We start from the raw sequence: 13,696 nt of genomic DNA on the forward strand, positions 1-13,696 counted from the left end.
TTTAGCCCGGAGAACACGACGTCCACGATTTCCAAAAACAATGTGAAATGTGGACTCGTCAGACCACAGCACACTTGTCCACTTTGCGTCAGTCCATCTCAGATGAGCTCGGGCCCAGAGAAGCCGGCGGTGTTTCTGGGTGGTGTTGATATCTGGCTTTGGCTTTGCCTGGTAGTGTTTAACTTGCACTTGTAGATGTAGCGACGAACTGTATTAACTGACGATGGTTTTCCCAAGTGTTCCTGAGCCCACGTGGTAATATCCTTTACAGAATGATGTCGGTTTTTAATGCAGTGCCGACTGAGGGGTCGGAGGTCACGGGCATTCAGTGTTGGTTTTGGGCCTTGCCGCTTACGTGCAGAGATTTCTCCGGATTCTCTGAATCTTTTGATGATATTATGGACTGGAGATGATGAAATCCCTAAATTCCCTGCAACTGTACGTTGAGAAACGTTGTTCTTAAACTGCTGGACTATTTGCTGACGCAGTTGTTCACAAAGTGGTGACCCTCGCCCCATCCTTGCTTGTGAACGACTGAGCCTTTCGGGGAGGCTCCTTTCATACCCAATAACGACACTCCCCTGTTTCCAGTTAACCTGTTCACCTGTGGAATGTTCCAGACAGGTGTTTTTTGAGCATTCCTCAACTTTCCCAGTCTTGTGTTGCCCCTGTCCCAGCTTCTTTGGAACGTGTTGCAGGCATCAAATTCAAAATGAGTGAATATTTGCAAACAACAATAAAGTTTATCAGTTTCAGCATTAAATATCCTGTCTTTGTAGTGTATTCAATTGAATATAAGTGGAAAAGGATTTGCAAATCATTGTATTCTGTTTTTATTCACGTTTTACACAACGTCCCAACTTCATTGGAATTGGGGTTTGTACATAATACACATACATTTGATGAAAAATTGGCCCCTTTCTATGCAAATTGGCCTCATTGCACAAAAAATCCAATTCACAAACACCAGCGCTAACAACCACACGCAGTTAGAGTGAAAATTAGGGTGTTCTGAGTTGGTGGTATCCGGAGAACATGTATAAGGGGTGTCACATCCAGACTCTGCAGTGATCATGGCAGTAGCAGTGATGTTAGCCAGGCGAAGGCATCGTCACGCCAGTCATGCTCGTGAGCTGATATTTCGCAAGAGAAGATCACTTTTTGATTTAACTGAGATCGAAATCATTCACAGATACAGGTTGCCAGGTCTAACAGTTTGTCTACCTGATGACATCAGGGATGAAATTGAACCTGCCTACTGTGTCCTTGGTGCAAAGCCACCATTTATACTTTGCCACATGGACAATTTTAATCAGATGCAAAACTAGTGCAAATTGCACTCAGCTGCAAAACTTTCTAGGTGTGTTTGCACTGTAATATCATTAGTGCAATATCTGTTGTGTATTGCACCTTGAGATGGGGCAGATAGTGGTTGCAAGTGATGTGCAACTCATGGCACTATCAGTGGCCGCAATCCATTCTTTGTGAATTCGCCTGTCAGTACAGACTGAGTCTTGGAATCACGAGAGACATCCGCAGATAGAAACAGATGAAAGAGTAGGGGAGTTAACAGATAATTAGCAAAGGTTATACTTACAATTAAAATCAGTTCTCTTTCGAATAAAACATCCCAGGATACGAGTGGAAAGTACTGTTTTTGCAACTACATTTACAACTTTTTATTTTTACTTTAATGCAGTTTAACTATTTGATTTGATTTGAGATACTTTATTGATCCCCATGGAGAAATTCATCCATCCTAGCTGTGTGGCTAGGAGCAGTGGACCGCCGCCGTGCAGCGCCCAGGGACCAACTCCAGTTTGTCTCGCCATGCCTCGGTCAGGGGCACAGACAGGAGAATAAACCCTGACATGCATGTCTTTTTGATGGTGGGGAAACCGGAGCACCCAGAGAAAACCCACGCAGACACGGAGAGAACATGCAAACTCCACACAGAAAGGACCTGGGATGACCCCCCCAAGGTTAGACAACCCTAGGGTTCAAACCTAGGACCTTCTGGCTGTGAGGTGACGGCGCTAACCACTGCGCCATCATGCTGCACAGAAGCTTGAGGCTAAAACTGCAAAGGTGCGGTCACCTCTTGTTTTGCTGTTGGAGTAAGGGATGGATAAAAGACTGAGGCTTGAGGATCGGAGTGGTCGGGAAGTGGAATGAGGAATGAGAAGATCAGAAACATAACTGGGGGCAAGATCATGCAGTGCTTTAAATGTAATCAATAAGATCTTATAGAGTATTCTGAATTTTACGGGAAGCCAATGGAGGGATTCAAGAATAGGGGTAGTATGGGACCTATGGCTATTTCTAGTTAGTGGTCTAGCAGCTGCATTCTGAACCAACTGTAGAAGATTTAAAGTAGCTTGGTTGAGGCCAGAGGAGAGGGAGTTACAGTAATCTAGATGAGAGAAAATGATAGTGTGAATTAATTTTTCGATATCCTTAAAAGACAAAATATTTCTGATTTTTGCAATATTTCTTAGCTGAAGAAAACAGGATTGGACAAGCTTAGTAACATGTGGATCAAAAGACATATTCTGGTTTAAAGATGATACCAAGATTTTTAGGTTTGATGTTTGAATGAGGTGGACCAGTAAACTGATCAACTGCAGTGGCAGGAACAATTAAGAGAACTTCAGTTTTGTCGGGGTTTAGATGGAAGAAATTAAGGGACATCCAGTCTTTGGTGGCAGCTAAGCAATCATGGAGGGAGGACAGTTGATTCAGGTTACTGGGTTTGACAGAGAAATAGATCTGAGTATCATCAGCATAACAGTGGTGTGACATGCCTTGAAAGTGACTAAACAAATGACCCAGAGGAAGCATGTATAGAGAAAAGAGGATTGGCCCAAGGACAGACCCCTGAGGGACTCCACACAGTAGGGGAGCTGACGAGGATACAAGATTGTTAACACAAACATTAAAATATCTATTAGTCAGATAAGAGCAAAACCAATTTAACGCTGTACCAGAAATATCAGCATTATACCAGGAATTATTAGGATGTATGTTTGCTATCCCACAAGGAAAACCTACTGCAGTGGTGACAATGAAGAAAAATCACATGGAGCTCAGTGTCTTGTGTATATATGCCTTAGTCTATGGTTGTCCTGCTGACATACCCAATATTTTTACAGTGGACACAATACAGAGTGTGTTGTGTTGTACCTGAGCATCTGCGCTGAGCCTCAGTGGTGTACGCTTGGTGATTTTCTGCATCACCACTTGAAGCCCCCTTGGGTAACTGACGACCACAGCTGTATTGGACAGAGAAGAGAAGCTCAGAATGTCGTTATCAACAAGCATCCCCTCAAAGCTGAGGACACCTGTCATGGATGTCACTTACTGCTTACGGTATGGTATATTAAAGGGATAGTAAATGAAATGTAAATACATTACTAAACGTAGAAAATACACGAGTTGGTAGCTTGCAATATTTAAAGTCTGTTACAAAAATTTCAGGCATGTCTGACCATTTCAAGGAATGTTTTTGTAAGACTGTTGTAATGCCACTAGGATGGGCCATGGAGTCATCACATACACTCAGTACTGAGAAACTCCACTGGTGTCACTCTTCAGTACAGAAGAGACAAAACGCATGAAGCCCAAATCAACTTCCACAGACAAGAAAGTGACCTGGAAGGCAGCCAGTATGAATTAGGCCAACAGTGTACAAGACACAAGAACATGGTGTAAAAAAGGGTGATGTCATGGCCAGTAATCCTATTGCTTTACCATGTGCTGAGTTGATGTGACATCAGCGAATTTACACAAGGAATACGTGGGATTTCTCTAAGTGGTTAAAAATCCTAGCTGTGTAGCTAGGAGCAGTGGGCAGCGCCCGGGGAACAACTCCAGGTCATCTTGTCATGCTTCGGTCAGGGGCACAGACAGCAGTATTAACCCTAACATGCATGTCTTTTTGATGGTGGGGGAAACCGGAGCACCCGGAGAAAACCCAGCACAGACACGGGGAGAACGTGCAAACGACGACCTGGGATGACCCCCAAGGTTGGACAACCCTGGGGTTCAAACCCAGGACCTTCTTGCTGTGAGGTGACAGCACTAATCACTGGGCCACCGTGCCATTTTTTTTTTTTAACTCAGCTCTCATATTTTTAAATGTGTTGTGGCACAGCGTATTGTCATTTTCTTGATGGATGAAGAAGGAAGTCTATTAGAACCGCTCCCCATTCACCTTATTCACCTCGCTGCCATTTTCGGTTAACCCGACATCATCGACAGGGACGTGCCATAGACTCCAATGTTAAAATTCCTCTATAGAAATACTATTTGAAGAGTAGGATTAATCACAGACACAGCTGGAAATCATCTCAGTAGCTACAATAAAGCGTTTCCCCTGGCTGAGCTATTTTTCTTACCGTTGTTTTATGAATGAAAGTCATTTACCAGGGCAGCCATTCACCTTGATTCATTTTATATCATGAAAACATAGCGCCGAGGTGAATCAGGCAAAATTTTCCTTAGTTAACTTGGAAGAACGAAGCAGAGGTCCATTCTCTCCTTATGCAGCTGCCTTATTCCAGTTACACACGCCATTGCTACAGATTGTGACTAAACATAACATATGTAATATTACTTAATACAAACATGCATTGTTCAGAAAGTCGAGTCAATTTAGTTCAGTTTCACACGAGCCAAACCGTATGTCAAGCAGACTATTTGTAGATCTATCTGGACCAGACAGACTTTGTCAACTTAAGTTGACTTTTCTGTGCGTCAGGATGAGCACAAACTGTTTTTTATTCATGTTTAATTCAGAAGCCATGCAGACATTTTTTTTCTGATTAACCTATTCAAAATGTTACACACAGTTATTTTTTGCTGTTGTATTAGTGAGTTATTTCAGTGGTGTGAAATGTAAAGCCTAACATCCACTAAAACCTCAGTATAGTGAGAATGCTTCCGTGCATCCTCACTACACTGCTGCATGGCACCTGCATCTGCATTTAGCTGTAGTCCGAGTCAGCAGACGCAATTACAGGCCAAAATGGACACAAAAATTCTACTGCGCGCCAGTGGATCTGCATCAACCCCCCCCCCCAGCAGCACCATCACACCCATTTCAATGCCAACATGTTCCTATTGAGCCATGAAATAACCAAATGCACACAGGTGAGAAAAATTCAACTTGAGCTCGAGGAAACTGCCAATCAGCCTGACTTTGCATCTTGGCCGTCCTTTCGTCAACATGAAAATAGAGCCTAAAACGTCCAAGCATAGCTGGCCAATAGCTGAGCCACAACCACAAGAGTTTTGCGATTTTCTGCATGTGAAGCTCAGTGTGTTACCTGGTGCAGAGAGGGACAGTGGCGCTGCGGAAGACCTGTTGAAAGTCAGGGGAGCTGAGGGTGTAGCCCATGGGCTTGTGCTGCAGGTTCAGGTGGAGGCTGGGCTTCGTCAAGAAGTCGGCTGTGTCCGGAAACTCCACGGGGGCGCGAGTCACCAGCGTGGAGGAGGAGCCCAGGCCCCCTACTGGAGGGCTGTGGCTGGGTGAAGTGAGTGGGCTGAGGCTGGGAGATGTGCCTGGGGGAGGGAACAAGGTGCAGGGATTAAAGAATAAGTGAACCCGAGATAATTCTAGTGAGTTTACTAACATCTACAGGTTCAAACCCATGTATATGTTAAAAACCTGGCAGGCTGGTCTTGGTACTCTGTGATTTTAGCATAGCAGGTTAAACACTGCTGCAGATAACACTGATTACACCTACATCCAATAGAGACATTATTAACGTTATTATCTGCAGCCATGTTTACCCTGCTATTCTCACCTCAACGCGTACCAAGACCAGCCCAGCCTGCCAGGTTTTCAATCTTTTTGATGGTTTTTAACCTATGGATGACAGCAAACTCACTCGCTAAAATGGTTTAGGATTTAGTTACTCTTTAAGAAGGGAGGCAAACATGAATTTCTGCAGTCAGACAAAAGGTGCAGTCACATCAGAATCACAATCAACTTTATTAGCACGCTGTTTTTTTTCTCCTGCATCTATATTGATATTCCGCTCCTCGTTTGTCGAACACTTTCATCAACACTATTGACGGTTTCTGGAAAAAATATATATATCTTATATTTTCCCCCTTTTTCTCCCCAATTGTACTTGGCCAATTACCCCACTCTTCCAAGCTGTCCTGGTCGTTGCTCCACCCCCCTGCCGATCCGGGGAGGGCTGCAGACTACCACATGTCTCCTCCAATACATGTGGAGTCACCAGCTGCTTCTTTTCACCTGACAGTGAGGAGTTTCACCAGGGGGACGTAGCGCGTGGGAGGATCACGCTATTCCCCCCAGTTCCCCCTCCTCCTTGAACTGGTGCCCTCACCAAGTGCAGCAACCAGGACACAGACCCACATCCGGCTTCCCACCTGCAGACACAGCTAATTGTGTCTGTAGAGACGCCCGACCAAGCCGGAGGTAACACGGGGATTCAAACTAGCAATCCCCATGTTGGTAGGCAGCGGACTAGACCGCTACGCTACCCGGACGCCCACAACAGCATATATATTTTAAGATGCACTCCCTCACAAACATTTTTGGAGGAGTTGAAACCCCTCCCTCCAAAGTCAGTTTGTGAGCGAGTGAGGGAGAAGCCAGGTTCTAAAAATGCTCTTCAGGTGGTAAATTCATATCCCGAGTGCCTCTACAGAGATCACTTGCTCAGCCTCACCTGCTCTTCTGGGCCCTGCATGGTAGGTCAGGGTAACAGAGGAAGACCTCTGCTTTGGAATGGTGAGCAGGTTTGCGTTGGGCCCATTGGACAGAGACCCTGAACTGGAACACAGAAGACACAGTGTCATCAGTCTATTTATGAAAAAGCAGATCACAACAGTTGGGGTTTACTTGATTATTTTATGTTCACACGTAGTATGTGTGAACATGAAATGATTCTGTTATATTTTGGAGCTGCTAAATGTAACAATATAAAGCAACAGAACGATTTGTGCAAATACAATTATAAATATAAATATATATATATGTAAAATATAATATATAATAACATTTTATTATCATATCACTATATCACGTATATTATATATATTACACATTATTTTATTATATTTGATATGATATATATATATACACACACACACACAAACACACATATATCAATATAGATGTAGGAAGAAAAACTTTTAATACTTTTAAAACATAGCAGTACATCTATATTGATATTTTGCTCCTCATTTGTTGAGCACTTCTATCAACACCATTGACGGTTTCCGTGGGGAAAATTATATATATATATAAAACTTCGTTTCTTTTCAAATTACGCACAGTGGAAAACTGAACATATTGTATTGTTGCTGTAGTGCCAGGGTACCACATTACATTCTGACAGCACACCAGAAACACAATAAAGGGTCACAAATCAATGTACGTCTTTCTTCTTTGTGTGTGCCGGATTCAGACAATCTATCAGGGGAGTCTGGAGCTGCACAATCATCAGGACTGTCACTGAACATTGCGTTCCTCCTATGTAAGGAAGTCTTTACACCGCCCCTAGCTACCCTACCACTGCCCCCTTGTGGAGTTTAACAGAGCCTTCATTTCAGAGTCAAAAGAGGTTCCACCCAACTATCTGCTGGATTCGTGTGTGAAGTGCGATGACACTGACCGTCCAGATGTCGTGCACATAGGGTCAGTCCAGCTGGTAGGTGTCTGTGTCTGTGTCTGAGTGGTTACAACCAGAAATGCATATTAAAGTTGTGTGTTGTTTCATGTCTGTTTCACCTGGGGTTATGAGGCTTTGAGTTATCCTGACTAAACCATACCCCGTGACAGGCAAGAAGTGTTGGCTGAGGTTGTGTGTGTATGTTGTTACCTGGTGAGGTTGAGGTCGGGGTGGGGTCTCTTGCCGTTGTTGCGTTCCCAACGAGAGGATGCAGAGTCAAGAGAAGGGACAGGAGAAGAGGTGGAACTCCTCCTGAGCTGAGGGGTGGGCAGGCTGTTTCTGCTACTTAAACCCTGCAGGGTGGTAGGATTCCACAACACACAAATATCATGGTGTTATGGATGGTGAAGCGACAAAAATTACACTGCAGCAAAACAGAATCATCCTACACCCAACACTGCGTGATGCAGCTACAAAATGTTGTGTTGAATTTAGTAACAGTCTAAGCACTGAAACCACTGAATATGTGTGTGTGTGTGGGGGGGGGGGTGCATGTGTGTAAGTGATAAACTACTTTATTGTCAGTATGATGAGATGGTAGTGCTGGATTGGCTGGGAGAGCTTGGTCTGCTGCGTCCTGTGGGCCCAGGGACCACGGCCCTGCCTGGAGCTGTGCCCGAAGAAGAAACACCGAGCACGGTCTGACAGGACGCAGAAGCAAGACAGGCTAAGTTAACTGCTAGCCCATGCAGACCAGTAGTACCGATAACACCGAGGGTGGTCTGGTGGCGGTCTCACCTAGCCTTGACTGTGTTTTTAGTGTCGTCGCGTGGAGTGTGGGGAGGTGTGTCGAGGGTGTCTGGCTGGGAGAGCTGGTGTTGGATTGGCTAAGGGAGCTTGATCTGCTGCATCCTGTGGGCCCAAGGACCACGGCCCTGACCGGAGCTGTGCTCGAAGAGGAAACATCGAGGGCGGTCTGACAGGATGTGGAAGCGGGGCAGGCTAAGCTAACTGCTAGCTCATGTAGACCGGCAGTTCCAACAGTCATCCTGGCTGGTGTTCATTCTCCTGGACAGTGATTTAGTTATTTGCTTGTTTGTTTGTCTATTTATTTATTTATTGTTTAGATATATGTGTTAGTTTGGATGTGTGTGTTCCTGTAGCTTTTGGATGTGCGTTGTTGTCTTTGTGTTGCACTGCTGTGGGCTGGGGGAAACCATGTTTCGTTTCATCTCATGTGCGCACATGCAGGAAATGAAACAACAAATGAAGTGTTTCCGATTCTGGTTCTGAGTCTGGCTGTGGATCAAGGAGGCTGCTGAAAGATGTGCTGCAGGATTCCCCCCTGCGAGTTTGTTTGCATGATGTAGGCTCTCATGGTGTGGTTGGGTGTATCGTAGTCTGTACACTGGTTCCCGCTGCCCACCTTCAGTGTTTTCCTGTCGCTCCTCTCCACTGAGTCATCCAACTCGTCGCAGGGGTAGAAGCCGGGGAAGGGGGTGAAAGGGTTAACTCTGGGGCGGCAGGAGCCTGAGAACGTCCCCATGAGACCGGAGATGCTACGCAGGGAGGAGACGGTGTGCGGCGACAGGGACGAGTCCATCAGCAGGTCGGACAGCAGGTTCCTGGCCTCATTGATGACTGACAGGTCCACACCATTGCCGCTCACTGCACCCTGGATGTCAAGGGAGAGGAGAGCAGGAGTACACATCAGAGTACACATCAGAGTACACATCAGAGTACACATCAGAGAGGGACGCTGGGGCCGCAGGTGAGAAGATGCACACAGAAATGGGCAGTATTTGAACTAAAGGTATTTGAAATCAATCTTTTAATTACGTTGAGTATTTTGTAATTTGTACGTAATCAGTCTGGAAGAAACAGAATGTAATTTGTAAGGTGTTGCTCCTGGGAGCAGTATTTTATATATGAAAATGTTCAAAAAATACTTTTAAGCAACGATAGTGTTGAGATCTAGATCTAGCTGACGCTTATTCATCTACTTCACAGTTATGACGAGGGTGAGATGAAGACAGTTATGATATGGGTGATATGAAGACACTTATGATGAGGGTGATATGAAGACAGTTATGATGAGGGTGATGTGAAGACAGTTATGATGAGGTTGATGTGAAGACAGTTATGATGAGGGTGATATGAAGACAGTTATGATGAGGGTGATGTGAAGACAGTTATGATGAGGGTGAGATGAAGACAGATATGATATGGGTGATATGAAGACAGTTATGATGAGGGTGATGTGAAGACAGATATGATAAGGGTCATATGAAGACAGTTATGATGCGGGTGATGTGAAGACAGATATGATAAGGGTCATATGAAGACAGTTATGATGAGGGTGATGTGAAGACAGATATGATAAGGGTCATATGAAGACAGTTATGATAAGGGTGAGATGAAGACAGTTATGATGAGGTTGAGATGAAGACAGTTATGATGAGGGTGAAGTGAAGACAGATATGATAAGGGTCATATGAAGACAGTTATGATAAGGGTGAGATGAAGACAGTTATGACGAGGGTGATATGAAGACAGTTATGATGAGGGTGAGATGAAGACAGTTATGATGAGGTTGAGATGAAGACAGTTATGATGAGGGTGAAGGGAAGACAGTTATGATAAGGGTCATATGAAGACAGTTATGATGAGGTTGAGATGAAGACAGTTATGATGAGGGTGAGATGAAGACAGTTATGATATGGGTGATATGAAGACAGTTATGATGAGGGTGATGTGAAGACAGATATGATAAGGGTCATATGAAGACAGTTATGATGAGGGTGATGTGAAGACAGATATGATAAGGGTCATATGAAGACAGTTATGATGAGGGTGATGTGAAGACAGATATGATAAGGGTCATATGAAGACAGTTATGATAAGGGTGAGATGAAGACAGTTATGATGAGGTTGAGATGAAGACAGTTATGATGAGGGTGAAGTGAAGACAGTTACGATGAGGGTGAAGTGAAGACAGTTATGATGAGGGTGAGATGAAGACAGTTATGACGAGGGTGATATGAAGACAGTTATGACGAGGGTGATATGAAGACAGTTATGATGGGGGTGATGTGAAGACAGGTAAATCACAGTTGCTGACGGGATGTGGATGCTGTGTGAGTGTCGTGGATGCTGATGCAGGAATCCAACTGTGCACATGTTCTTTAATACTGTCTTAAACTACATCATTTACTGTTTCACTGTCGAACCCCACAACACACACCTAACACCTAACACCCAACACCTAACACATAACACATAACAAATAACAGCCCTGAAGACTGTTAGCTAAAAAAATATGGCCCTGCATTTTTTAGGAAACACAACCAGTTGTCGTCTTTGTTTATCAGATGAAATGATGTTCTGTAGCCTTCCTTAACAAAAGTAATCTTCGGAGAAATTCCTGCACACCAGATGCTATGTAGTTTTTTGGTATTTGAAATACAAAATTGATGTATTTTAATCGAATACATTTCTTGACAACAATATTGTGTAGCTTATTTTGACACATCTGACAGAGGTGCGTTTTCATTTTGTGAAGTAACGTTGCCCATCTCTGCAATTCTAAGTTCTCCATTTTTTAGGAAGTATTATTTAGAAAGTATTTTTGCATTTTAGCCCCTTGTGGGTGGTGCTTGTTTCAGCACACAATATAAATATCAGATACTGTATGGCCTTTGTCACGCTGGTAGTTGTGAGTATGTGTCTGTGCACGGCAGAGGGAGCTGACAGCAGTACTGACATTATGTGACTAGTAGTGGGTAACTGAAAGCCATTTTGTGGTTGTTATGTTTTTGGTAAAGAGGAGAGGCACTTTAGCATACAGAGGAAAGCACAGTGAGGGGATGGGGTGTGGTGACATAGGTCATATACGTGACGTATGCAGTGCAGACTGACGTGGGTTGTGTACATGATGTATGCAGTGCAGACTGACATAGGTCACATGCACAATGTAGGCAGTGCAGACTGATGTGGGTCACATGCATGACGTATCCAGTCCAGACTGATGTTTGTCACATGTATGACGTAGGCAGTGCAGACTGATGTGGGTCATATACATGACGTATGCAGTCCAGACTGATGTGGGTCACATGCATGACGTAGGCAGTGCAGACTGATGTGGGTCATATACATGACGTATGCAGTCCAGACTGATGTGGGTCACATGCATGACGTAGGCAGTGCAGACTGATGTGGGTCACATGCCTGACGTAGGCAGTCCAGACTCATGTTTTTCACATGCATGACGTATGCAGTCCAGACTGATGTGGGTCACATGCATGACGTAGGCAGTGCAGACTGACGTGGGTCACATGTATGACGTAGGCAGTGCAGACTGATGTGGGTCATATACATGACATATGCAGTGCAGACTGATGTGGGTCACATGCATGACGTATGCAGTCCAGACTGATGTGGGTCACATGCATGACGTAGGCAGTGCAGACTGGCGTGGGTCAAAAGCATGACACAGGCAGTCCAGATTGACGTGGGTTGTATGCATGACGCAGGCAGTGCAGACTGACGTGGGTCATATGCATGACGTAGGCAGTGCAGGCTGACCATCCTCCACCTATACTCCTCATTCCAGTTCACACCATCTCCTCTTCCTGAGGGGAGCCCTGCTTCCCAGCACTCGTTCTGGCCCTTCATGATCCCAACTGCCCCTCTCATTTCATCCCTCTCTCACCCTCAACCTCTTCTCTGCTCTTTTCCTTCATTTGCCTTTTACTCTGCCCCCTGTGGGAACCGAAAGGACAAAACAACATCGGTGGGAAGAAACCGGTCACCACTTTCACGGCTACTTAAACTAACACAGCTTAAAAATTACATCACACTAACCCTGGCATCACACTAACCCTGACATCACACTAACCCTGGCATCACACTAACCCTGACATCACACTAACCCTGGCATCACACTAACCCTGACATCACACTAACCCTGGCATCCACTAACCCTGACATCACACTAACCCTGGCATCCACTAACCCTGACATCACAGTAACCCTGACATCACAGTAACCCTGGCATCCACTAACCCTGACATCACAGTAACCCTGACATCACACTAACCCTGGCATCCACTAACCCTGACATCACAGTAACCCTGACATCACAGTAACCCTGACATCACAGTAACCCTGACATCACACTAACCCCTGACATCACACTAACCCCTGACATCACACTAACCCTGACATCACACTAACCCCTGACATCACACTAACCCTGACATCACACTAACCACTGACATCACACTAACCCCTAACATCACACTAACCCTGACATCACACTAACCCCTGACATCACACTAACCCCTGACATCACACTAACCCTGACATCACACTAACCCCTGACATCACACTAACCCCTGACATCACACTAACCCTGACATCACACTAACCCTGACATCCACTAACCCTGACATCACAGTAACCCTGACATCACAGTAACCCTGGCATCCACTACCCCTGACATCACACTAACCCTGACATCCACTACCCCTGACATCACACTAACCCTGACATCCACTACCCCTGACATCACACTAACCCTGACATCACACTAACCCTGGCATCACACTAACCCTGACATCCACTACCCCTGGCATCACACTAACCCTGGCATCACACTAACCCTGACATCACACTAACCCTGGCATCACACTAACCCTGACATCCACTACCCCTGACATCACACTAACCCTGACATCACACTAACCCCTGGCATCCACTACCCCTGACATCACACTAACCCTGACATCACACTAACCCTGGCATCACACTAACCCTGACATCCACTACCCCTGGCATCACAGTAACCCTGGCATCACACTACCCCTGACATCACACTAACCCTGACATCCACTACCCCTGACATCCACTACCCCTGACATCACACTAACCCTGACATCCACTACCCCTGACATCACACTAACCCTGACATCACACTAACCCTGGCATCCACTACCCCTGGCATCACACTAACCCTGGTATCACACTAACCCTGGTATCACACTAAC

At 45.1% G+C, this 13,696-nt stretch overlaps 1 protein-coding gene across 1 annotated transcript in view; it reads right to left on the minus strand.

Moving 5' to 3' along the window:
* pde3b (phosphodiesterase 3B) overlaps positions 1–13,696 on the minus strand; it is a 129,123-nt gene that overhangs the window by 39,302 nt on the left and 76,125 nt on the right. Inside the window, exons 3-7 of the mRNA XM_056278360.1 lie at positions 9,076–9,324; positions 7,860–8,002; positions 6,705–6,808; positions 5,328–5,562; positions 3,184–3,272 (exon numbers count right to left, since the gene is read on the minus strand). Of these exons, the coding sequence (XP_056134335.1) occupies positions 3,184–3,272; positions 5,328–5,562; positions 6,705–6,808; positions 7,860–8,002; positions 9,076–9,324 (820 nt within the window). The remainder of the gene's footprint in view (positions 1–3,183; positions 3,273–5,327; positions 5,563–6,704; positions 6,809–7,859; positions 8,003–9,075; positions 9,325–13,696) is intronic.

The sequence above is a fragment of the Lampris incognitus genome, chromosome 4 (genome assembly GCF_029633865.1).
Source record: "Lampris incognitus isolate fLamInc1 chromosome 4, fLamInc1.hap2, whole genome shotgun sequence".
NCBI classification, from domain to species: Eukaryota; Metazoa; Chordata; class Actinopteri; order Lampriformes; family Lampridae; genus Lampris; species Lampris incognitus.